At 38.9% G+C, this 25,669-nt stretch overlaps 2 protein-coding genes across 2 annotated transcripts; one reads left to right on the forward strand and one right to left on the reverse strand.

The window, feature by feature from the left end:
* Positions 1-915: 915 nt before the first annotated feature.
* LOC149276016 (PIH1 domain-containing protein 1-like) lies at positions 916-11,157 on the forward strand. Its single transcript, XM_089504015.1, has 10 exons — positions 916-996; positions 1,960-2,026; positions 3,833-4,018; positions 4,928-4,989; positions 5,135-5,216; positions 7,184-7,280; positions 8,127-8,174; positions 9,429-9,519; positions 10,335-10,478; positions 11,089-11,157. Exons 1-10 carry the CDS (start codon positions 916-918, stop codon positions 11,122-11,124), a joined length of 894 nt encoding a protein of 297 aa, XP_089360141.1. The 3' UTR covers positions 11,125-11,157.
* Positions 11,158-12,513: 1,356 nt separating this feature from the next.
* Positions 12,514-15,151, reverse strand: LOC149276017 (prolactin-like). Its single transcript, XM_089504028.1, has 5 exons — positions 15,121-15,151; positions 14,213-14,394; positions 13,677-13,784; positions 12,962-13,123; positions 12,514-12,702 (listed from the first exon to the last, which is right to left on the reverse strand). The coding sequence occupies exons 1-5, from the start codon at positions 15,149-15,151 to the stop codon at positions 12,514-12,516; spliced, it is 672 nt and encodes a 223-aa protein (XP_089360154.1).
* Between the last annotated feature and the right edge of the window lie 10,518 nt (positions 15,152-25,669).

Below are 25,669 nucleotides of genomic sequence, written 5' to 3' on the forward strand. Positions count from 1 at the left end.
ATTTATATGTTTCTATCCATCCAACCGACATTTTACAGTGACCAATAAACAGATGAAACCGAATATTGTGAGAAAACACAAAACAGGCATTTTTAGATGTGTAGAGGTGAGGGGAATTAACACCAACCTTACATAAATTAATATTATTATTTAATTAATAATAATTATTAATATTATTATTATTATTAATCGTTTATATTGCGCCAACAATTTACGCAGCACTTCTTGCCATAGATATCTTCAAGGGGTATAACAACACTAAGACAAACCGATACAATAGGTGTATAAAATATATAAGACAATTATTATTCCTATTTCTTGTATTATATGTAAAATGCAGATTCCGCATTGCTATAATACATAACATTCACCTGTCAATTGGTGAGATTTTTTTTTTTTCTATGTATATTTTTTTAAAAATCAAAATTGTTTCAGATTTTTCTTATAAATATATATTTATTTTTTTATAAATATATTTTTTTTTCTTTGTATAATATATACCGTCTTCTATATTGCAGCTGTAGCAGGCGCAGCACTTTTTATATGTTTTATATGATGTTTTTATATGACATTTATATCTGTTGTGCCACCAACCTAACGTGTGAACCCAAAGGAAATGAAAATCTTTAAATTGCCAGGTACCAAGGCATCCGACATCCGTCATCCCTGACAGCTGTCGAGGCGTGCTATAGGATGTGGCTGCCATATTTTTGTAAATCTGTTTGAGGTGCAACCAAGATAATTTGATGTCGCTTTAATATGAATTATGTTTGATTATGTTCAGAGATGAAATAAACCCGATATAATACATGCGTGTGCTTTTATTCCACAGAGCGCCCCAGCTAGCTCCTTGGCGCAATACACAGATCTGGCATACGACATCAGCGATCAGGACTCATCGGTCTGGGCACCAAGATGGAGTCTGACAAATCCCTACTATCTGCGGGGCATAATACTGAAATGGAAGATGCTTTATATGAACAGATGCTGTTGAAGGTACATTGAAAGGTCTTATCTGTAAATATACTGTATGTGTGTCTTATATATATTTATATATATATATATATATATATATATATATATATATATACACTGTGTGTGTGTGTGTATAATATACTTGTTTTTCAAAGAAAAGGAAATTTTGACTAGTAAAATAACATGAAATGGATCAGAAATCAAGCGCAGACGGGGTTAATGTTGTAAATGACTATTGTAGATGGAAACAACTGATTTTGAATGGAATATCTTCAGAGGCGTACAGAGGCCGTTTATCACTCCCATCGCTCCTGTGTTCCATTGGCCCTTTATCACTCCCATCGCTCCTGGGTTCCAATGGCCCTTTATCACTCCCATCACTCCTGTGTTCCAATGGCCCTTTATCACTCCCATCACTCCTGTGTTTCAATGGCCCTTTATCACTCCCATCACTCCTGTGTTCCAATGGCCCTTTATCACTCCCATCACTCCTGTGTTCCAATGGCCCTTTATCACTCCCATCACTCCTGTGTTCCAATGGCCCTTTATCACTCCCATCACTCCTGTGTTCCAATGGCTCTTTATCACTCCCATCACTCCTGTGTTCCAATGGCCCTTTATCACTCCCATCACTCCTGTGTTCCAATGGCCCTTTATCACTCCCATCACTCCTGTGTTCCAATGGCCCTTTATCACTCCCATCACTCCTGTGTTCCAATGGCCCTTAATCACTCCCATCACTCCTGTGTTCCAATGGCCCTTTAGCACTCCCATCACTCCTGTGTTTCAATGGTCCATTAGCACTCCCATCACGCCTGGGCACACTGTGTTCGCTGATCCAAGTTTGTTTAGAAAGCTAATTGATCGTTAGGAAGCCCCTTTGCAATTATGTTACAGCCAGAAATTTTTCCAAACTTTTTAACAGTAGTCTCCCGATTAATTTAAAGTGCCAATGTGACCAATCTTTTTGGATTCTTCTTTTAGGCAAAAGAAGAAATAGAGCGCCGAATACCAAGTGTTCCAGAGTCTAAACAGATACGACCGCAGCCAGGTAAATTTTCTGTCATTGAAAACATTCCAGGGTCAGTGCTATTTTTTTTTATTGCCGTTGCTGGGGCATAATTGGTCCCTCTATGCATTGAGTACTTTTATGTGTATAGCGCCAGCATACTCTGTAGCGCTGCTGCAATAGGGGAAGGAGAAGAGCGTCCTGCTCTTGCGGGCTCGCAATCTATTGGGCTTTCATAAGGTACACCCCGAATCTGAACGAGATCTTCCCATCTCCTTTAACGTACTGAATGGCAGCCACACTGTGGTATGGACAGGGCCAGCTCTCCCAAATGGGATAACCAGCTGAATTGGATAGGACCCAGCAGCGGCGGGTGCACCGATGGCCGAGGGGGCCCCCCCCCCAAGACAACGTTTGCAAAATTGGCATAAAGATTTCCTGGCTTCATTTTATCCCCCTTACAAAGGCCAGCGCCAGATGGCACCAAATGAGATAGGAGATGGAATTGAAGCCCCTGCAGAATAGTGCATTGAATGTAAAAACAGAAAATAACTAGCTGTGTCTGTAAATGGAATTTTATTTACAGCAAACTCGAATTTCTCGATAAGAACCATACGGCCCGTCTAGTCGTCCATTTTCCTCCTGTAAAGACTCAGACCTTAATCAGTCGTGTCAATGCATGTTGAAATTTCCTTACTGCATTAGCCTCTACCACTTCTGTTAGGAGGCTGTTCCACCTATCTACCGCTCCCCAGTAAAGCAACATTTTCCGTCTAAACCCCTGATCCTCTTGTTCTAACATTTCTCCTCTGAAATAAACATCCCTCCTGTATCTTGTAACATTCCTTTATTGATTTAAATGTTTCCATCACATTCCTTTTCGCCCCTCAAAGCCGTACATATTGAGATCTCTATTTATATATTATTTAATTTTATTTATATTTTTTATTTTATTATTTTTATTTTTTATATTTATATTTTATTATGTATATATATTAAATATATATAGCTATACATATATATTTTATTACATATATATATATTATATTTTATTATATTTATATGGATATACATATATATTTTAAATATTTATTTATACTGTATTTATATATATATATTTTGATAAATAAGATGCATGGTGTTGGTCTAGAGGATAATGTGTCTCTAACAGAAGAAATCCTTTCTATGTTACCTTTTCAGCTATCGTTCTTTGTGATCCAAGCGCACGTGGCAGCACCCAGCATGTCTCCTTACCCAACGAGCAGCTGTCAGCTTTTTGACGGCAGGAGAGCTTTATCTGCTAACGCTCTGCGCTTGAGTCGCCAGCAGAGCTGTGATACGCGCGTGCATTGTGCGCTCAGCTTGTCACATTGAATTTGTGGACGCAGATTCCAGATAGCCTTGTATCCATAACCTCTCTCGTGTTCTTTTTTTTTTTTTTTTCCTCCTCTTTGTAAGGAAGTGCAGTAGACGTTTCAGCGAGTGCTTTAATAGAGCCGTATATTCTCACCGTTTTAGGGTTCGCGTCTGTGGCTTTAGCAAAGCGAGTCCTGGACAGAAACTGCCATTATATCACTTCAAAGCTCAGGGAAAGAACACAGAAAAATCATTCCGCTATAAAATATTTAACTAGAAAAAAAAAAAGCTGGAATAGTTGCTTTGTTAATGAGGTTGAAAGAAGTAATAGTTGACCCTTTACAAATGAATCTTATTTTCGTTCCAGAAGAACAAGAAAAAAATAACAATTATGGGAATGGGTTTAGAAGATCTAAATTCCAAAAGCAATCCTGATTCTCCTGGATCAAGGTGACCTATGCTAATGTCCCTAATTTTTTCATCATATACCAGGGTTCTGTATTAAGACCAAGACATCTAAAGACACAAAGATTTTCATCAACATCTGCAAGTCGAGTCACATCCCAGCACCTCCGGATCTCAGCGAGAGGGAACTGGTGACGATTTTGGAGTCTGATGATCCGTCTGGTTATAGGGTTCCCATGAGCATTGGAGAGCCGCACGTAGAAGTGGACAACAGTACGTAAAACTTTGATCGCTGATTAAAAACGGAGCAGCTGGCTTTTTGACTTGTGCAAGCGGATTTACTCTGTTTATTTTTAGACAACAAATTTTGTTTCCATCCCTTTCGGTTCAGATGAAATCAGAGGGCTTTTTCCATTTGGAAACAAAATTTGTTGTCACTCTCTCGCACTCTCATTCACATCCTCTCGGGCTCATTCACGCTCTCATTCTCTCTCTTGCGCGCTCTCATTCTCTCTCTTGCGCGCTCTCATTCTCTTTCTTGCGCGCTCTCATTCTCTTTCTTGCGCGCTCTCATTCTCTTTCTTGCGCGCTCTCATTCTCTCTCTTGGGCCCTCTCATTCTCTCTCTCTCTCTTGGGCCCTCTCATTCTCTCTCTCTCTTGGGCCCTCTCATTCGCTCTCTCTTGATCCCTCTCATTCTCTCTCTCTTGAGCCCTCTCATTCTCTCTCTCTTGGGCCCTCTCAGTGTCTCCCTTCCTTCTCCACCGACCGATTCCGCTCCTTCTCTTGCCTGTTGTTCCTCTGTCGTCTTCCTTTGTCCAATTCTCGCCGCTATCTGCTACGTTAACCAGGCCTCCCCGGGGGGCTTCCACGGTGATTTCCAAAGCAGATCTGTCATTTTATGATATTGTAGGAAGGTTTAATTAGATAAAAGCAACACAGTAGTTGAAATGGCAACAAACCTGTGAGTTGCCTGCTTTTGTGTCACATGACACAAATGCGTTAATTTCAAAATTATGAAAATGGCAAATTTTATCCCATGAAATAATTATTTTGGCTTTTGGAGTCATTAGTTAATGATGATACATTTTATCTATCACTGCTAAACTACATTACTGTGTATTATGTATAAACTTGTTTGCAAGAACAACCCTCAGGGATCCTTCTTTGCCTTTGGATGCAGGTGGCGGCGGATGCACAGCCTACGACATCGTTATAAATAATTCCTTCTTCGACAAGATCAAGGTACCAGCTAACTTCATACTCCTCGGCAGGGGAGAATGAGACCTACATACCATACGCACTGTACCTTTTTAGGCCGTATCCATGCGCGCATTTTCTAAACGTCCTCTGTTTCTTCCCATCCCTTGATCTGTCGTCTACTCACCAGGGTAACGAGCTGTTCAGGGAATTCTTCATCACGGTGGCAATGGAAGGTCTGGAAAACAAGTACGAGCTGGAGCTCTCTAGAGGTAAAATCAGTCGGGTTTAAGAGGAGATGCTAATATCGTTACAGGGCATATAGAATACATTATACCACTTTACCCTGCCGTCCTATTTTCATCTACATGCTTCAGACTAATGGTGAGAATGGATAAAGTATCATTATCGCCAGGCCAAGTGTCACTCTGAGTTTGAGTGTGTGGGCCACACAAGACACTTTTGGGTCGGCACCCTTTGGTCCCTTCTCGGCATGCCGCTGCCCCAGCCTTTTAGGCGGTACATAAAATTGTTATCGCGCCAGCCTAAAAGGCCGCTGCTTCATACGGAGCATTATTGCACATGAAAGAGAACAAGATTGGGGGTCTGGTGTCCATCGTGGCCCCCTAAATGGTCATTGTAAAAAAAACAACAGGATCATCTTACTAATTCTCTTACTAAGACCTCTATGGTTTTGTAGCATGGTTCATCCCCCCCGGCACTCGAAAGGGTTAAGTTACGGTTACTTTCTTGCTGGGAAACTGTTCCGTTTGCATGTAAATTGCCAAATAACAGATTGCGTGGAACGTTTTGAAGCCCGTGACTCATTGAGAAGCAGCTGACTTGTTTCTGGCGTATTTTTCTTTGCTTAAATCTCAAATTGATTACTTCAAGAAAGTTTTCTTCCTTCTCTGATTCTCTCCTGGTTTGTGGCTTATCGGGCACATGAGCTCCTAAGCTGTCTGCCTGTCCTGAGTGAAAATATATATATATTAACCTGAAACATTTGCCACGTGTCTCAGGGTGGTCCTCTGCTCCCTTTCTGTTACTCTGTAGACAAAGGGGGTCTTCATATTTTCCCTTAATGAGTCGCATTTGATTAAATGTGCTTTGGCAAACAAAATGTTAATCTCACCAGCATGCTAAACCATTAAATCCTTGCAGATCTGCAATCCTATTCTTACCCTTATCGCATAAAACAAGAAACTTTCAAGAAGTTTTATTTCCATTTGTACGGCATCAGCCTATCGGCGTCTGCTTTTGTGTCACGTGACAATTAAGTATCCCGGGCAAAAAGTATGAACAAGCCCAAATTTTATGTGATTAAAGAATTAGTTTGTGCCAAATGATCTGTCAATGAGCTTTCATTAACAATTTTGAGAGCTAATTTGAGAATATTTGGGGGCAAATGGCATATTAGACAGTAAGGATGTTTTGTATTTCATTAATTTATTATTTATTGGAGACAATTGAGTAGATTAGCCGGTCTCTCTGGTGGGTTGGTGGCAGATTAGCACACAAGTTAATTTGCCCCCTTTTGTCATTTAGTGCGCCCCACAATGTAATCTCAAATTGTGATTCATTTCTGTGGAAATCACATATTTTCTGCTTTTAAGGGAGAATTTGTTTAAGTTGGTAAATTACCGGAATGCCCACCAGATGGCGCCAGTCACATGTCCACCGTACAACAAAACGTTAACGATAGGTGCCTGCGTTTAATAATAACTGAGCTGCCGTTCCTCGGTATGGAAAAGAAGGACATTTCTGGCTGTCACATAATTGCAAAAGGTTTTTTAACCATTAATCAGCCTTTTAAACTTAAACATGGATCAGCGAACACAACGTGCCGTTGGAACACAGGAGTGATGGGAGTGATAAAGGGCCTCTGTACGCCTATGAAGATATTCCATGTTTATTTAGGAGCCGTCACCCCAGTCACTGATGAGACACTGACAAAGGGGTTGAAGAGCCCTTTGGGCTGCTATTTATCTGTTAGGGAAGTGAAATAGCCTCTTCTAGTAGTCTTATTTTGCCTAATTCTTTCATTTTTATGTGTTTATATATATATATATATATATATATATCTATCAAAAGGCAGAGAATACACATCAGAAAAGCGGGTTGTAAGACACATCACGTATTATGGTTGTCCTGAAATCAATAGGCATGGAGAATAACGTTGCACAAGGTGTTAGGTGCTGCAAGGCGTTTGAAGAAATGTTTTTCTTCGCTCCTACAGAGTGGAGGATGCTGAAGAATCGCAAGTTCATGGGATCCGTCTTCGAGCAAAACATCAGAACCCAATCCAAGCCCATTATCCAAGAAATGAACCCAAGGTACTGACGCCTGTGCTGTAATATAAGTTGGATGCAGTCCTTTCCAGCGCATTGGGTTGTAGAGCGGCTGACGTGAGTTCGGTGTAGTTGCCGGACCGCGCTGGCCGGGTGTGAAGTCATTTAATACCATTGGGTTGGCGTCGGTGAACCGGGTGCAGTGGACTCTCATAGCAGTCCCTGCATGTCCTCGCTACATATTCTCTGCCAATCTCTTAAACACCGGAGCCATCTAGTCTACTGGTTTTTCCTTAATCAGTCGTTGCTCTCGTCTTAGATTCAGGAGCCGTATGCCTGTCCCATGCATGTTTAAACTCCCTTGCCGTATTAGCCTCTACCACTTCTGCTTGGAGGCTGTTCCACTTATCCTCCACCCTCTCTGTAGAGTAAAACCTCCTGACATACCATCTATGCCTCTGACCCTCTAGTTTTAGGTTATGACCTCTTGTTGTAACGTTTCTACTTCCCTTGTGTATTTTATTAAGTTCATTTAAGTATATTACAGTTTCAATCATTAACATAGAGGGTACTGGGATGTGACTCCTAATTCTGAAATGCCCAAAAAGTAAAATATGTGGTTATTTCTTATTATGTTTATTATATTTTTAGTTGTGTTGATCTTGAAGATAATTAGTGTCCTTTTTTGTCCTTAAATGATTTCCTAATATGATTTGCCCAAGTCCTTGCCATTCAAGTGGTTTCTTCAGTAGCCTCCGATATAATATAGTCTGGAAATAATCTGATTATTACGTTCCGTTGCCGTGCTTGACACTTATAACCTGATTACGGACGGACCTGCCGAGGTTTGGAAGGTGTAAGCATTTTTTTTTTTTTTTTGCTGTTTTGCAGTAATGCACAGAATTCTCAGCCTAAGACGCTGATTTCCGAAATTCAGAGGTAGGTTTTCTATTCTCTCTCTGTGGAAAGCATTTAAGTGCCCTTGTTTACTCTTTTGTTTTATTATTAAGACTATTAGCATTTAATATGAATAAGCCTACTAAAAAAACCTGCATTGTCAACATACACTACCGTTCAAAAGTTTGGGGTCACTTAAAAATGTCCTTTTTGAAAGAAAAGCAAATTTAGTCCCTTAAAATAACATGAAATGGATGAGAAATCCAGCACGGACGGGGTTAATGTTGTAAATGACTATTGTAGGTGGAAACAGCTGATTTTTAATGGAATCTCCCTATAGGCGTACAGAGGCCCTTTATCACTCCCATCACTCCTGTGTCCCAATGGCCCTTTATCACCCCCATCACTCCTGTGTTCCAATGGCTCTTTATCACTCCCATCACTCCTGTGTCCCAATGACCCTTTATCACTCCCATCACTCCTGTGCTCCAATGGCCCTTTATCACCCCCATCACTCCTGTGTTCCAATGGCTCTTTATCACTCCCATCACTCCTGTGTCCCAGTTACCCTTTATCACTCCCATCACTCCTGTGTTCCAATGGCCCCTTTATCACTCCCATCACTCCTGTGTTCCAATGGCCCTTTATCACTCCCATCACTCCTGTATTCCAATGGCCCTTTATCACTCCCATCACTCCTGTGTTCCAACGGTAACCAACATTTTGTTATTTGTACTTCTCCCCATGCTGATTTTAAAAAGCTTAGACACAAACCCCGGTAGCATCATTGCAGACTACAGTCTACTTTTGCAACAGAAGGTATCCTCATGCTCAATAATTTATCGCAAGTGATGATATATAAAATATTATATATTATCTATTAAAAGGACATGCCTAAACCCCCCCCCATTACACCCCGTTGCCACTGATATGCCGCCTGCGTCCTGTGGGAGTGAGCTCATAGGAAACTACAAAACAGACACCTGGCGATGCCCTGCTTGACTTATTATGCTTATAATTAAAGGTAAACCACGATTGTAACTGATTATGCCGTTTGTGTTCCATTAACTCGAGGAAGAGATCTTGGGTTGGTAACCCCAACATTCATTAAAAAAAAATCATGGTTTCTGCTGAATCGGCAGAACACAAGCTAATAATAGTGGTGATGATTTCCCTTCCTAATAGATTTGGAAGCTTCTGGCTGATGGACCCGAGTAGCCGGACTCCTTGCAACGAGGTGAAATGCTCCTGGGAATGTAATATGTGAATTGCCTTTCTTTTCTCTTCCCTCCATAGTTCAGCAGTTGTTCCTGAGTACACGCTCGTGGCAGAACCACCTGAAGGTCACCCAAGCTTTATCGTGGCAGAGATCTCCTTGCCCAAAGTGGTAAATTCCGTGCCATTCTCGTGTCCCTCGATGAGATCCATGGTCGATTCTATGTCTTTATATCTTTAATCATAGACTTATAGAATACGCTGGCTAGTGAAAACTATGCATTCTTGTCTTTTGACCCGTTTCTTGTTCTCTTCCCTGCTTGCTTCCCTCCCTTCTCCTCCATACCATTTTTATATTACGATCTATGTTGATTGCTCTCCACCCTGCGATCGAAGGGCCATTCACTCACGCGGCTTTTAACATCTTCTAGTAGCGGACTTTATCATTAAATATGAATAACCTGTCTTGGTTGCTAGCAACATTTCCAAAGTACTATACATCCTTCTTTGCTAATGGGCCTCTCATCAGGATGTTTGTATAAAATGTATCTCTATAAATCATTTTTATTATACTACAAAATATATATATATATATATTTATTTTTTTTTATTTTTTTTTATATTATTTATGTCTAAATTATTTTATTATAATATATTTTATTTTTATATATTATTTATGTCTATGAATTATTTTCTATTACAATATATTTATTTTTTTAAATTATACCTATAAATCATTTTTATTATACTATAATATTTATTTTTTATATTATTTGTCTATAAATTATTTTTACTATATAATAATAATAATATTTATTTTATATTTTTTAGATTATTTATGTGTATTATTTATTATGTATGTTTTTCTTCTCATAACATTGACTTGAGAAATAAACTATCTGTTAGCTCTGAGTTTTCTTCCATCAGTAGAATCCATTGAGCCGAGACATGAGCTTCCATAATCCGTCGTGCTGTTTGTCCTTGCAGGCCTCTGCCAGATCTCTGGTTCTCGACCTCGGAGAAGATAGGATAGTATTATGGGGCAGACCTGACTTGTACCATTTGGATATCTTTATCCCTTATAACGTTGTCCAAGAGGAGTGTGGCGCCCAGTTCAATAAAGCCAATAAGGTAAAATAATCTCATACAACGGAGGATTTTAATGAAACTCACACTTTGCTCATTTTTTTCAAAATTAGATGTCTGTGATCGTCAAAATATTTAAATGGCCCTGACGTACAAATCAAATTGGGACTTTTATAATCTCACGGTATCGCGGTGCAACCGTTAGTACTTTATTTTGTATTTATTATTTTAATTGTTTAAGAAAATTAGATCAATTACTATTGATTGAATATTTAAGTATTATTGAATAACAAATCAAGTTGAAAATGTAATAACTAAAAAGGCAAGTTTAATAAAGTTTTCAAAACTATGATTTTTTTAGTTTCTGCTTTAAAACATTTGGTCATATAAATCACACGCAGAGCCGGTGCTCAGCCCCTCTGAATACGGAAGTTGCCAGAAATTGACATTCTAGCCTACCCATGTTGACTGCTATCCCAGCACCCCAAATATATTGAAACCTGGAAAAATCTATTGCATCATTAATGTTTGATGACATCATCTACACACCAAGCTTTCCTATCGCAGCTTTTTTAGCATGGATTTTTTTCTTTCTATTGGAACAAAAAGTTTCTTCTAACTTGTTAACTAAGTTACTATCTTTTTCTCACTCCAGGTGCTGACAATCACAATGCCAGTTCAACCAGTCTAAGAAGATCACTTGGGGAGATCTAGCTTCTGACCCTATGCCTACATATTGATCCAGTGGATCCAAAAACTCAGATCACTTTTCTAAAAAGTTCCGCTAGCCCTTGAAATGGCGTAAATTCAGTTCAAAGGAGGCGTCAGGCGCATAAACCTGTATAATAAACATGCTTCTTGAATTAATTTTGCTTCGGTTTTTTGGTTATCTTTCGCCCAAAACCCATTAGTGTCTTTTATCACCTTTTTTGGACGCACTTTTCTTTTAATTCAATTCTCAAACACAACGCTTCTATAGGTAATTAAAACCGCGTCTTCAAAGGATTCCAAATAAAAAAAACACTAATTTACAATTTTACAAAACAAAGTTTCTATGAAGGCATAATGTTCTCTCAACCTTAATTTTGGGGCAAATGTTACGTTTTAGCGATAAAAAAAAAAACACGTGTCCTGTGCTATATTTGATTTCACTTTCCTGTAAGCCCTAAAACTTCAATTTATAGTTTAATATACTAAAATGATAAATGGTATCGTTTAAACTATACTTTTCTGTAGTTTAATATACTGAATAAACCCAGGTAATGTCGGTTAAGTGAAAGTTCACATTGTCAATGGAACTGGATAACTCTTTTTCTTTGTTATATTGTTTTTTATGTTCCCCAGGATGGTAGATGGTTCTGTGACCACTCCTTTTAACTGAGATGTTATTTGCTGGAGGAATGATTGAGTTTCAGCATTTTTTTATTTTTTTTTTTTTTTTAACAAAAACATAAGGTCCGAGGTCTATTTTTTTTCCAAAATCACCCCCTGTATGTGGCTTCCGTAGACATATTGTAACAGTCCATGATATGTTGACACTGAGTGTGGTTCTATGTACGCAGCTGGCATGACGGATGTACCATGGATGCCATTTAATTCCTATTTGAAACCGTTATCAAGAATAGTGAAATACAATAACGAGCATAAAGATAAAAAAGAGCAGAAAAAATACGAGGTTTAATGCATATAGTTTATTGCTTCTGACAAGTGACTTCACATCGGACTCCCGCTCGTGTGGGGTCTTTTTTGAGCTCGGTCCCTTCAAATTTGGATCCTGATTTGGACCTTTTGTGAACGTGCTTGTGGCTCTCCTGGCATTTAACCAAGACCATCAAGACCATATCGTTTATTCATAGTCATTGCTAGGAATCTGTATAAATACCGAGAGGTGGGTTTGATGTCTTGGAGGATAAATCCCAGTTAAAGGGTATGATCGGTACAACTGAAAAACAACATACATCAGCTTAGGTCACTTGTTGTCCCTCGGACAGCTATGGGATAGCGTGGGAGATAAACTGTTCTACATTTAGTTTCAATCTTTTGACTTCCAGATCTAAATCTGGGAAACGATGGCGCCAGTCTAACAGTTATTTGCGTGAATCACGCGGCACTGTAGGATCTTCAAGTAATTGTCGATTTTGTTAGAGTCTCGTCGGAAGCAGTGCAGCAGGTGGTAGACTGAAAACAGGTGCGACTCCCCGTTTGGTACGGCGGCTTTCACGGGCCCCGACCACTGAGGGTAAAAGTCCGCTTCCAGATTGGTCTGCATCTGAAAGAATAAAATAACCAAAATTTTCAATATGAATGCTTTGGGTTTTGAAGCAGCGTTGTGAACGTTCATGAGTGAGCATGAGTTCCACGCTCCAGTGGTCTCAGTCAATAGAATCATTTAAGCTGTTGCCGCTTCCATCTTGTAGTTTAGTGGAGCCATGGTCTCTGGCTCTCCGGTAATTTAAATCTTAATTAATAATTTCACTTATGCTGATCTAAGTCTAACATTTCTAGATTGCATTGAGAATAATACTTACTCTCCCGGCTATTCTGTCTATTCCTCCTTGAAGGGTCCTTGTTTGTTCTTCAGCTTCTTTCACCTTTCTTCCAATGCTCTCTGGGGCCTCTAAGGCCAAATGCTGAAGTGGCTCGTTCCAGGAACGGAGTAACGATTGCACGATGCTCATCAGGTCATCATGCTGATACATTAAAAATAAAAAGAGTGGATGTCTACATTGTCGAAGGGAAATAATCACCTTACCACCTCGTTACCAGACATGAGAATGATTTGGCTGCGCCACCAGGGACTTTGGCTTTAACCAGCAAAGCATATTAGATACCTGAATATGGACAATGCATTAGATAGATAGATAGAAGTGGATATGAAGACGACTTTATGTGAGTGAATGAACACACATTGAACCAGCAGAACAAATATCTTCTAGATATTTAAGAGCTTGACTCCATGTAATAAAATGTATGGCGAGAGCTTTGGTGTGAGTTCCATAGAATCCAAAATTTCCCATATCACTAGCAAAATGTTTCTGAAGACCCAGAAATCACACAAACAGTTTTACCTTTTGCAATCTGGCTAAACCTAATAGAAGTTTAAAGTCATACTGTTGACCAAATGGAATTGTGGTTGGCCTCCATAACACATACGTAAGGTTAGATGACATGTTTTGGTTCCCAGCTCCTCACCTACATCCTAATACAAGATAAATATGGTGTAATAAGACGTGCTATACATACCTGGAGCTGCAAAGCTTGGTCTTTGTCCTCTGGTGTATTCAGTGAAGACGTATGACAGTTGTTCATGGCCTTTGCTATGAGTCGACGGCCTTGAGAATATTGTTGATCCTGTAACCACACATTTGGTTGGCTTGTTTCAGATAGGTTTTTAAAAATGTAGTATTTTAGCTTAAATGTGACTTTTGAAATGAGACATTTATAACTTTTTTGTATCAGATGGTTCTCACGTGCTGTGAAATTCTATGTTTCTGTCTGCAACCAAAAACACGCTTGAGCTCCTCACCTAAATGTGGATACCTCTCATGGAAGACCCCACTTAATGGTCTATATACGTTGGAGGTACCGTGAAGACCGGACACTTTCCATCTGCCTACTTTGACCAGTAAACACGAAAACCCTAAATTGTATATATTTCCTTTGTAAATGGGTTTTATGTGCTTACAAAATGGTAGAACCGGTCAAAAAGCTGTCAACAGGTCTATCTGACCCAAATATTATTGACGTTCTTATCATTAATAAAGGTTAATAATACTCACAAAGTCCTCAAACAGGTCAGTGGAGAGAGACTGGATATAATGGGAGAGTTTGACTGCCCTGTCAAAGAGATCACTGAGAAGAACTTGGCACTGGAAACTTCCTGGAGAGCAGATAGGGTAGGAGGACACCATCTTTCTCATGACAAATGTGTCGGATACTAGAAGTGCTAACAATATCACACCTGCATAGAACAAACAACACAAGTAACATATGAAATATTGTATATATTAAATAAAACCAAACTTGTAAGTGTTCTACAATTTGAGCCTTTGAATCATAGGGGCATTTATCATGATGGATAACTGTGCAATAAATGAATGTTATATATAATGTGAAAAAAATGTGACCACAAAATGTAAATATCTGTATTGCAATAATAGATGAAGCATATATATATTACATAGTATTAGATTATTAGATAGAATATTAGATTATATAATATATATTACATATATATTACACAGTATATATATATATATTAGATTATATAATAAATATTACATTTATATTACACAGTATATATATATATATATATATATATATATATATATACTTCAGATGATAGTTTTGCATTTCTTAGCTTTTGTCTAATTATTTTTCTACAATTGAATTTTTTTTTATAATTGAGATGCCCCTAAATATTTTAACTAAATCTGTCGCTAAATATTTAATACAAAACAAGTGTAATTCTAGTCTTGGAATCCAATTTAAGGACATCATAGTCCTTCTTTTTGAGTATTGGAGTACCCTCAGCCTGCATGGGACATCTGTGACAGACGGGGAGCAGAGGCTCCTCTACCCTGGAACGTGACGACCTGGTACCTTTTAATTTACAACAATCCTTACTGCTTATATTCCATGCATTCAATAACTATATATTAAGATATGTATCAAGTATTTTACATACCAGCGTAAGACGTTCCTCTTGTGTTGGCCATGGTTTAAGCGTCCTTGTTATCTAAAATCTTATTTGGCTGCAATATTTTCTCTCCAGGACGGCGTCCGCTTTATACCCTTCACCATGTAGACTATATCAGGTTTTTTACCCCCCCCCCACTCTGTTAATCAGAAACATCGAATCCCAATATTCATAGGTTGGGGTCCCTTCTGCACTTACAGGTATCACCTTTTCTATACGGTTGTTTAATTATTTCTTTCCTAAGCATAAGAGCTTTACTCAAATGTCACTCTTCATCCCAATTTGGAAAATATATAATGGATGAACATTGAGTTAGTAAAGTATTGCATTTACTTTACATTCATTAATATCGTTTCAATCTGTATAACTCGGAAATGGTTGCAGTAGACTGTTGTTAAATTGTGGACAAGTTAGTTTTCCATTTGATGAAGTGGTGAGGTCGGCCTAGGAGAAGAAGACCTCTTTCTCACCTTTCTCCATCAAAACAAAGTGGAGCAGAAGTTTGCGTTTCAGAGCTTTACCTTGCCAGTCGTTAGTATCTATATACCTGAACATTTTCCAGGACTGGCCCCCAAGAGCTTTCCCTCTCCTGCTCCTTACAGATAGAAAAGGGGGCAGGAACAGGGCAAAATTGGGAGAAGAATGAGCAGATGGGGTGGCGATGGGTCAAGAGTGAACAGGCCCAAATGTCCCACCTAGACATTAATACCTAGAGTCTCTGTCTATGAGGGATAGCAGGGCCGAGCTGGGGATAACAAGGCGACCCTGGCACTTTAAGGCCTGCGTCCTTCTAATGCCGTAAAATACCCTATTGGCTCGAATATAGGCCGCACTTTTTCCCCCCACTTTAAGTCTTTAAAGTGGGGGTGCGGCCTATATTCGGGGTCTAGCGCCCGACATGCAGTCCCGGGCGCCGGGCAGGCAGCGGGGTTGGGATACAGATCCCCCGCAGCGGTGCAGGGGACCTGCATCCTACTCTCCGATACGCTCAGACAGCCTCCCCTGCCAGCACTTTCCACGGGGGGGGGTGCCGGCACGGGAGATTGTCCAAGCGCATCGCGCAGACGTTCACCGGCAGCGGCGATGAGCGTGAACGACCTCCGCTGCCGGCACGTCTGCTCAATGTGCTTTAACAATCTCCCTTGCCGGGAATTCCCACGGGGGGAGTCCCGGCAAGGGAGATTTTTAAAGCACATCTTGCAGACGTGCCGGCAGCGGAGGTTGTTTCTGCTCGCATCGCCGCTGCCGGTGAACGTCTGCGTGAACAATCTTCCATGCCGGTACTTCCCACGGCGGAAGTGCCGGCACCGGAAGTTGAAGTGTTATGTGTAGATGTCCCCCGCCGGCCCCGCAAGACCCCGTGGAGTCTGCACCGGTAAGTCTGGTGGGAGGGGGGGACATCTTGGGGACAGAGTGGCAGCATATCTGGGGGGGATAGAGTGGCAGCATATCTCGGGGGGGATAGAGTGGCAGCATATCTCGGGGGGGTACATCTTCGGGACAGAGTGGCAGTATATCTCGGGGGGGCAGAAACCTTTTTCATTAAAAAAAGCACCTAACTTTTAGGGTGCGGCCTATATGCGGGTGCGGCCTATATCCGAGCCAATACGGTATATACTTTTTTCTAAATGCCTTACTTAACCTGGGGTTTACAGTGCTGTGAAAAATGTATTTGCCCCTTCTCAATTATTTCTATTTTCCATATTTGTCCGACTTTAACTCTTCAGATCATCAAACTAAATTTAATATTAGACTAAGATAACCAGTAAATGTAAAATACAGTTTTTCACGTATAGAAGGAAAAAAGGTATTCAACCCTACCAGACCCTATGTAAACAAGTAAATGCCCCCTTAGTTAAATGAAACAATGAACCAAATTCAATTGATAATTGGGTTCAATTTTACTAAACACACCCAGGCATGACTTCTACTTGATTTGGGCACCAGCTTCGTGTTCGTTTTCCAGTCGGGGCCAGTCCTGGAAAATTCGTATACATTCTTCATATTCACTTTTCTTTTTGTTTTCTGCCGGTTTTCTAGCAGGGATTAACAGTTAGCAGCCGCTTTGGCGCCAGGATTTTAAAGGTCTGTAAGAGCGGCTCTATTGGTTGCCGGCAGGGGGCTCCTCTGGCATCAACCAGTGAAGGGAAGCTGCTACCAATAAGCTCTTACAGACCCTTAACTCCTGGCGCTGAAGCCATTGGTCTCCCCAGGCCAAGTTGCTCCGAGGTCTACCTTGCCCTGTCCTTTGCCAGGGAGACTAAAAATCTCTGTTCCTCCCAGGCCAAGTTGCTCAGAGCTGTTGTCTGAGTCTGACTTTTATCTGCTGCCATATTAGTTTATTCGGTTTGAACAACCAAAATGCACCATTCATGTTCGTTTTTATGTTCTCCCGAATAAGAATGCACAAGTCTAATTACTACTAGTCCTGTTGGATGTAAACATCAATTAAATAAAACCTTGCAAACTGAAGTAGGCAAAAAAGTCTCAAAACGCAGCCCATGATGCCGCAATCTAGTGAAATGCAAGAAAAGATGACAAAGTCATTAATATCTATCAGAATGGGACTGACATCAGCGAACCACAGTCAGAGCCATTATCTACAAATAGAGAAAACGTGGAACAGCGGTGAGATTTCCCAGGAGTATCCAAATTTCCTCCAAGAGCATATCGACCCAGGATGTCCAAAAGACATCTTGATGACCCAAAATATTTTTGAGATAATATTCTGTAGACTGATAATTTTTTTACATCTGACATAAAGCTAACGCAGCTTCCCACAATAAGAACATCATACCAACAGTCAAGCGCGGTGATGGAGATGATAATTAAGCAAAAATAGGAGATATTGGGAAGGGGCAATAACGTTTTATAGATTAGATTATATTATTATATGTGATTTCAAATATTTTTCTATTAAATATTTAAAAACATATTTGAAATTACTGTGGAGTCTGTAGAGTGGATCCTTTACTGGTTCCTAGTGGTTCCTGTAAGCATATATATTTCCCGGTCTCCCTGTTAGCTTCAGTGAGTTTCTCCTAAAAGAACAAAAACAAAAGTTAAATAAAATGCTACTTCTTATTTTATATTAGTTTTAAAAAAAGAAATTAGATCAAATTTGTCCATTGCTGGGATCTTAAAATCAGCGATAAAGAGTTTTATTTCTAAGTTAGGCAAAAAAAAAAGTGAAAAATATTATTTATTTTTTCTGAACAGAAGACATTTTAATATTTATCTTATGCCGGTTCAGGGCAAAAAATATTAAGAAAACTAACCCTCGTCTACTGGCTTAGTTTTGGCTATTAAGTGACTTAATGTGCCGTTTCTAATGAATGATAGTTTCCTTGCAATAAAAATATGACTTTAATGATTTATACTCGTGATTAACAGACACGTAAAATATAGTGATAATTGTGATACCTGAGTTAGAGTGGAAATTTAATTGTAGGGATTTAGCAGTCATCTAAACAGGCAACTCATTATTAATACAAAACCTGTTGCCGGCTGATAATGAGATATGCAGCGTTGGGTAAGAGCCGCATAGTGAATCTATGAATATTTGTATCCAGCCTTAAGGGCTTTATCTGCTCATGAGATCTTGTTACATGCCAAGAATGGGATTAATTAAGAAAAGGAGTTGATCATGAATTTTAATTTAAAAAAAAAAAAATATGAAGTACTCATGTGATTGACCATCCAAAGCTAATTGCCTTAGTTATTGATTAATTTTGGAATCAATATACTAAATATACTTAATATACTATATACTAAATATATACTTAATATACTAAATATACAATATACTAAATATATACTAAATGTACAATCTACTAAATATATACTAAATATATAGTAAATATACTAAAATATACAATACACTAAATATATAGTAAATATACTAAATATATACTAAATATATATAGTAAATATACTAAATATACACTATACTAAATATATACTAAATATACTAAATGTACAATATACTAAATTTAGACTAAATTTACTAAATACACAATATGCTAAATATATAGTACATATACTAAAATATACAATATACTAAAATATACAATATACTAAATATATAGTAAATATGATAAATATATAGTAAATATACTAAATATAAAATACACTAGATATATATACTAAATATACTAAATATTCAATGTACTAAATATACTATGTGGTAAACCCAAGTTATTGGGGGTAATTTAAAAGCCATGTGGGGTGCAGAAAGTGTGAGACCTGATGTGTAATCTATAACCTAGAAAAGGGTTTTAAAGAAACTAAAATATCAATCGAATTTAACACTTGAATGAAGACATTATTACAAGGGGGCATCCAAATAATGTATATTATTATTATTTATTGATTTATAAAACGCCATCATATTCCACAGCATTGTACAATATATAGTTTACTTGCATTAATCCCCTATTAATTAACAAATAATATTTCTTTACATTGGTTTTGGAGAATATATGTTTTACCCACTGTTTATCAATTTGGAATTGCACATACATTAAGATATCTGCTTGTACCCATCAATTTTTGAATGTCTATGGTCTCTGTGCTGAGCCACTCATGGGACGCGGGTGTTTCACGTAAAACTGAGGTCATCAAGGTCCTGCCACCCTCATCTCAGTAAAAGGCATATAGTCCAGTGGCCATTTGGAAGTGGACTATACCGAACGGTCACCAGTTGACCCAAGATGGTAGCCTTCTCCTCTATACCCCAGCCAAGAGAACAGATGATGATACCATCAAAAATATAGAAATAGTGACTATAATGGTTTAGACATTAATACATTATACATTTTCTATAGATTAGACATTAATACATTAACCTTAGTATATCCAGTTGCTACAACTACCATAATGCTAAACTGTTATAAATGAACCTTCTGCTTCCCATCCAGGTACCAGGTATTAATATACAATATGCCGCACGCTAACAGTTAAACCTCTGCAGCAAATCTTACATTTCGATCTATTCTGAATTTAATCTCCTTATATTAGCCGTTATCTTTCTCTAATTGATTTTATTCTATGCGTTATATATGTGAGTAATACGTTTAATGTGTCCTATGAAGATTAGAAATGAGGACCATAGAGATTATAGAGGCATTATTTCAGATGAGTAAAAAAAAATTGACTTCCTAAAGAGTTGGGCTACAGGGCATTCAATGAAATTATATTGTGGGGTGAAATGACAGCAATATGCTGGTTTAAGGATGTAATTGAATGTTATGGTGTGGGAGCGTAATTATTCTTTCTACGTATTGCCAGATTAAACTTTGAATTCTCTGCCGCTGACATTTTTAAATAGAAATGAATGCCGATGTTGGGTATATGTGTTTGGGCTGGAGACATTTAATTTTGAAGAACATATGCAAGAAGAGAAATAGCCATCTCTTTATGTTGGACACGTGGTCTCCTACTAAACACTTTTGGCTTGTCCATGGTTTTATTTTGTTTCATGTGATTTGGCCAAATAAACATAAATTTTTGAAATTTGGATATTCTCACCTCTCACTTCTCTGTTACTGGCCTTGTGTGTTTTAACCAAGATGGTGGTCTTTATTAATGGGCTGTGTGCTGGACTAGTACGCTAAGATGCTTGCCCCAACATGAAGACCATGACCTGGATTATGTTCTGTCCACTGTAAGGTATTCTAGTCATATCCTACTATGTTTCCTCTCAATATTGGTTTGTCGATCATCTCAAGTCCTGAGCCCTCACAGACCTTGGGGCTCAAAGCCTGGTTGACTCTGGTTGGAAGGCGGAAAATGTAATTCAACGACTAAATGGCTTTAATGTTCTTCAGGAATCTTTGCCTCTACAACGTGGGTTTATGCCATCATAGCAAACCCCCATCTCAACACATGTGCTCCTTCAAGGTCATTGACTTCATAAAGAAAGGGTCTAAATCTGTCTTAATGGGATCTTATATGCTAATAGAAATTATATTACCACAAAAATTTAAGGAAAAAAGTCTAGAGATGGATTAGCTTTCGAGTTCTCCCTAACCATATGCATAATTACTGATGGACAACTTGGCCCTAAAGACAGAATGGCCAATTACTCAAGTGCCCATAACATGATAGACATGAGCCAGATAGTTAACTATTAATGACTGAATACCAAGGACTAATTAACTCTCTTCGGTTTTTTTTCGGACCGTCTATAGGGTCTCAGAATTGCTGTGAAGAATTCCAGCCCTCTCTGTGAATAATACCCATGACTATAATCTCTTGAGCCTCAGTAAAATTCTGATCTTTTTTTTTTTCCTGCCAGATAAAACAAATGCTGGACTGAATGCAAATATTATAATGAACCGAAATCAAGTGCAATCAATTTGTTGGAGAAAGAGGTTAAATAAAACGCATAACGCCAACTAACCCAGAACATGCATAGTGCATGAAGAAGAGGTGGCTGCTGCAGTGAAATGTGCTTTGGTTAGTAAAGAAGGAAAAATCGAGACTCGTATCTCTGCGGCAATCTTTTCTAATAGAGGAACCCCGGAGGCAACTGGTGTTTACAGTCAAAAGAAAATCTACGGGCTGAGCACCAACACAGTTCTATATTTTATTGTATAATTGCTTTTTCTTTTTTTTTAATCATCTTAAAAATGATCGCAAGCTTAGTAAACAAGTCAATTTATTATCCGAAGACAAAACAACCAGAATTTCAGTTGAAAACTTGAATTGGAAAGACGTGCTATGAAAAAAACATAAGACAGAAACTGAAAAGTAAGGTGACTAATCGCTTTATTGTATAGGAAAAGGCCTTACAAGGACCATATAGGCCATATATTTTCATATAGCCCTATATGGTCATATTTCATTTTTACAGAGTTTAGCTATGAGATTATTTCCTAAATTAGCAAACAAGTATTGGCTGGATGGAGTGATGAAAGCATATTTTGCGTGCGGCACTTTTATTACCACATCGGAAAACTTTAACCCCATTATCGTCTTTAGCCAATGCCCCACCATCATTTTAATCCCCCCCCCAAGATGACCTTTATGTTAAAAAAGCCCACGTTCTCTCTCCCTGATTTTCTCCATGTTCACAAAGCTGACTGGCTCTTTCCCACCCATCTTCCTTCAGAGCCTCCAAAGTCGCACCTATGCCAGCTAATTTCTGCCTATATTAACTAAACTCACTTGTCAGCCATTATAAATTTAACCCTAGTCACGGGTTTAATGAATTATCCTAACTTAAGGCCAGGCGAGAGTAAATGCCATAGTCCTAATGCCTTTCACTGATGTCTGTACAGTCATGTATTTATTTTCTGCGCTGCCATAGGCCAAGGCCTGGAAAGGACACCATGTCCTTCTTCCGAATACCCGGATACGTTGTGCTTCTGTGTCTTAAAAGTGTCCAGCGACATTTAATGCATCATATGGAGGCTGTTGCGGTCCTCCATTTTGTTAATTAGCCGTGAGGGGAGATCAGTGTACTCTCTTTTTAACTGGCCCTTTGTGCACACTAGGAAGACTGGCTCCCTGTTTTGATTCAGAGGGACTGCCGGTTCCTGGACCGGTGGCCCTAGGCTAGAATATGCCCCAGCATCTGTGTTTGAGAACTGAATCTTGCTGTGATTCTTCATACCAGGCTTGAGCGGCTCCAAGAAACTGTATCTGCGCAAACTCTATGTACGGAAACACATTTTAGATCCCTGGAAATAATAAAAAAAAATGATACAAAATCCTTAAGCGGTTAAACATTAATGTCAGGGCTGACTCTTATACCATTCAGGAAGTAATTGGCGGGTCTCCCCGCTATACTTAACTACATATGTTAAGAGAGAGACTTAACTAAGAGTGTTAAAGGAAGGTCAAGCCCTGTTTAACATTTTATTAAATCCTCGCCACAGGTCTGCATTTGTGTCACTTGTGTAATGAATGGATTTGCATCTCATCTTAAGACACTATTTCCTGAGGACTCATTTTCAAATTCTCTAATATTACTTTATAAAAAGACTGTTTCATTTTGGCCTGCGTTTCGTTGTTCAAACCGAATACCGAAGAAACTAATATGGCAGCGGGTAAATGTACACGAAGATGAAGAAGCACCACACAAAGAATCTTCGTGTTTATCTTTGTTAATATCTCCTAACTGGCATTAACCAATGAAGAGCAGCTGCAGCCTGCCGGCGACCAATAGAGTCGCTCTTACGGACCTTTAAAATCATGGTGCCAAAGCTGCTGCGTATTGTTACCGTGTTAACCCCCGTATTAACCCCTGCTAAAAAAAAACTGCAAAAAAACTGCGAAAAAAAACGAACACGAAGAACATATACAAATATTTGCCCGAAAAGAACGGATGCTAATATTCTTGGAGCCTCTGACTGCATTTCCTGGGACTGCAATCCATGACGGTCTATGCATACAGGTCATTGTTCCTACCAAGTTCATTTAAAAGTATGCATCGGGAACTGACTTCACCGGGACTTGAACCCAGAGTTCTGTGTTACTGGCTCTCTTCTCTACCGGTTCACCAGCCTGTCTTTCACAGTTCTGGCTTTCAGTTCTGGCTTTCAGTTCTGGTAACCATGGACCTACAAGCCTTGTTATAATTGCCAACTCTCCTCAGCTGTGTCTGGTCAGGTGTCTCACTCTCAGCCTATAAAAGCAGCTTCCCATTGCCAGATTATTGTGGTTCCTGCCTGCATGATATCAAGCCTGATCCTGATCGCGGCTTACCTGTTTGATAACATAAAGTAGCTGCTCAAAGGGTAGAAGGGGGACAGGTTTTTGGCAGCAGAGACAGCGCCAGCCCTAGGGATTTAGCATACTTTGTGTCTCCGGCCCTAAAGCAGACACTCACTTGCTAACTTAGAAGAAATCCTGGACTCAACATCCCCTAGCAGCTCAATGCCCTAGGAAACTACCTAAATTGCTACATAGTTACATAGGCTGAAAAATGACAAGTTCAGGCTTTCCCATATCTGTTAGTTGCTGTTGATCCATAAGAAGACAAAAAAAATCCAGTTTGTAGCTCTTTCCAATTTTGCAACAAACTAGGAAGAAAAAATACCTTCTTTGACCCCAGAATAGCAGTCAGATCTCTCCTTGGATCAATAAGCTATTTTCCCATATTTTAAAAACATTTAAATTTGTTAACCTTTCTTCATAACTAAATTGTTCCATTCCTTTTATTAATTTTGTAGCCCACCTCTGCATTTTTTCTAGCGCTATAATATCCTTCTTTAGAACAAATTCCTAAAATTGCACAGCATCTTCAAGGTGCGGCCTTACCATTGATTTATACAGAGGCAAAATTATATATTTTTTTGAATCGATGCCCCTTTTTGTACATGGCAATACCTTACTGTCCTTAGCAACTGCTGACTGACATTGCACATTGTTGCCTAGTTTGTTGTCTATAACAATTCCCAAATCCTTCTCATTTGTCGTTATCCCTAATTCACTACCGTTTAGGGTGTAGGTTGCTTGTGCATTCCTTACCCCGAAGTGCATAACTTTACATTTATCTACATTAAATTTCATCTGCCATTTGTGTGCCCAGTCCCCCAGTCTATCTAGATCCCTCTGCAGTACAGTAATATCCAGCTCACATTGTATTACTTTAGAGTTTAGTGTCATCTGCAAACACGGAACCATGAGTTTTAACGCCTATTTAAAGATCATTAATAAATATGTTGAATAAACTTGGTCCCAGAACAGAACCCTGAGGGAAACCACTTACCACTTTTTGTCCAGCTTGAAAATTTATCGTTTATGACAACTCTCTGTACTCTATCATTAAGCCAATGTTCTACCCAAGAACAAGAATTTTCATTTAAACCAATTTCTAATCTATTGTGTGGCACCGTATCAAACGCATTGGCAAAATCCAAGTAGATTACATCCAATATTGTAGGACTGGCCTTGACGGGCATCAAAGAGAGGGAGAAAAAGAACCAGTGTAATGTGAACATGTGAGTTGCATGAGAAGTGAAAACATTGGTGAGAACATTCTTCTGAAGGAACCCATGGCTGTTTATGCTATCCATCTTCGGTGCCTATAGGTACATTATTGGAAGAATAACTGTATAACTCATACCAGTGCTCCCAGATTATCCGATTGACATGGGAATATTCTCTCATTCAACAGTAGATGGAGCTCCAAGGACAAGATCAGTATTGGAAAGCAACGCGATGACACATTGTGCTCTGATAATAGGTGAACTTGGACCATACAGTTGGCTTTCACAGGAGGAGCAATCTGCAATTGTTCCTGTAATATATCTATTAAAAGCAGTTCTAGAATATTAGCCACAGTTAGCTTGTTACTGTAGTTGCAAAAGTTAAATCAATAATTTAATATATTGTTATTGTTGCAGTTGGAAGGTCCTTCACAATAAAGTCAATGCGTGAGTCTCGGTTTTTTTATGGCACTGCAGTATGTTCAGCGACGTGGGATAAATACTACGCTGTAGCAGGTGCAAAGCACCAGAGCCTAGAGACCTTAATGGACCTTTCACATGTTAAAAATAATAAAATATTAATGTATCTCCGAGCTTTC

This window comes from Sceloporus occidentalis, unplaced genomic scaffold (genome assembly GCF_023333645.1).
Source record: "Sceloporus occidentalis isolate IW3139 unplaced genomic scaffold, rSceOcc1.0.p SCAF_252, whole genome shotgun sequence".
Lineage (NCBI taxonomy): Eukaryota > Metazoa > Chordata > Lepidosauria > Squamata > Phrynosomatidae > Sceloporus > Sceloporus occidentalis.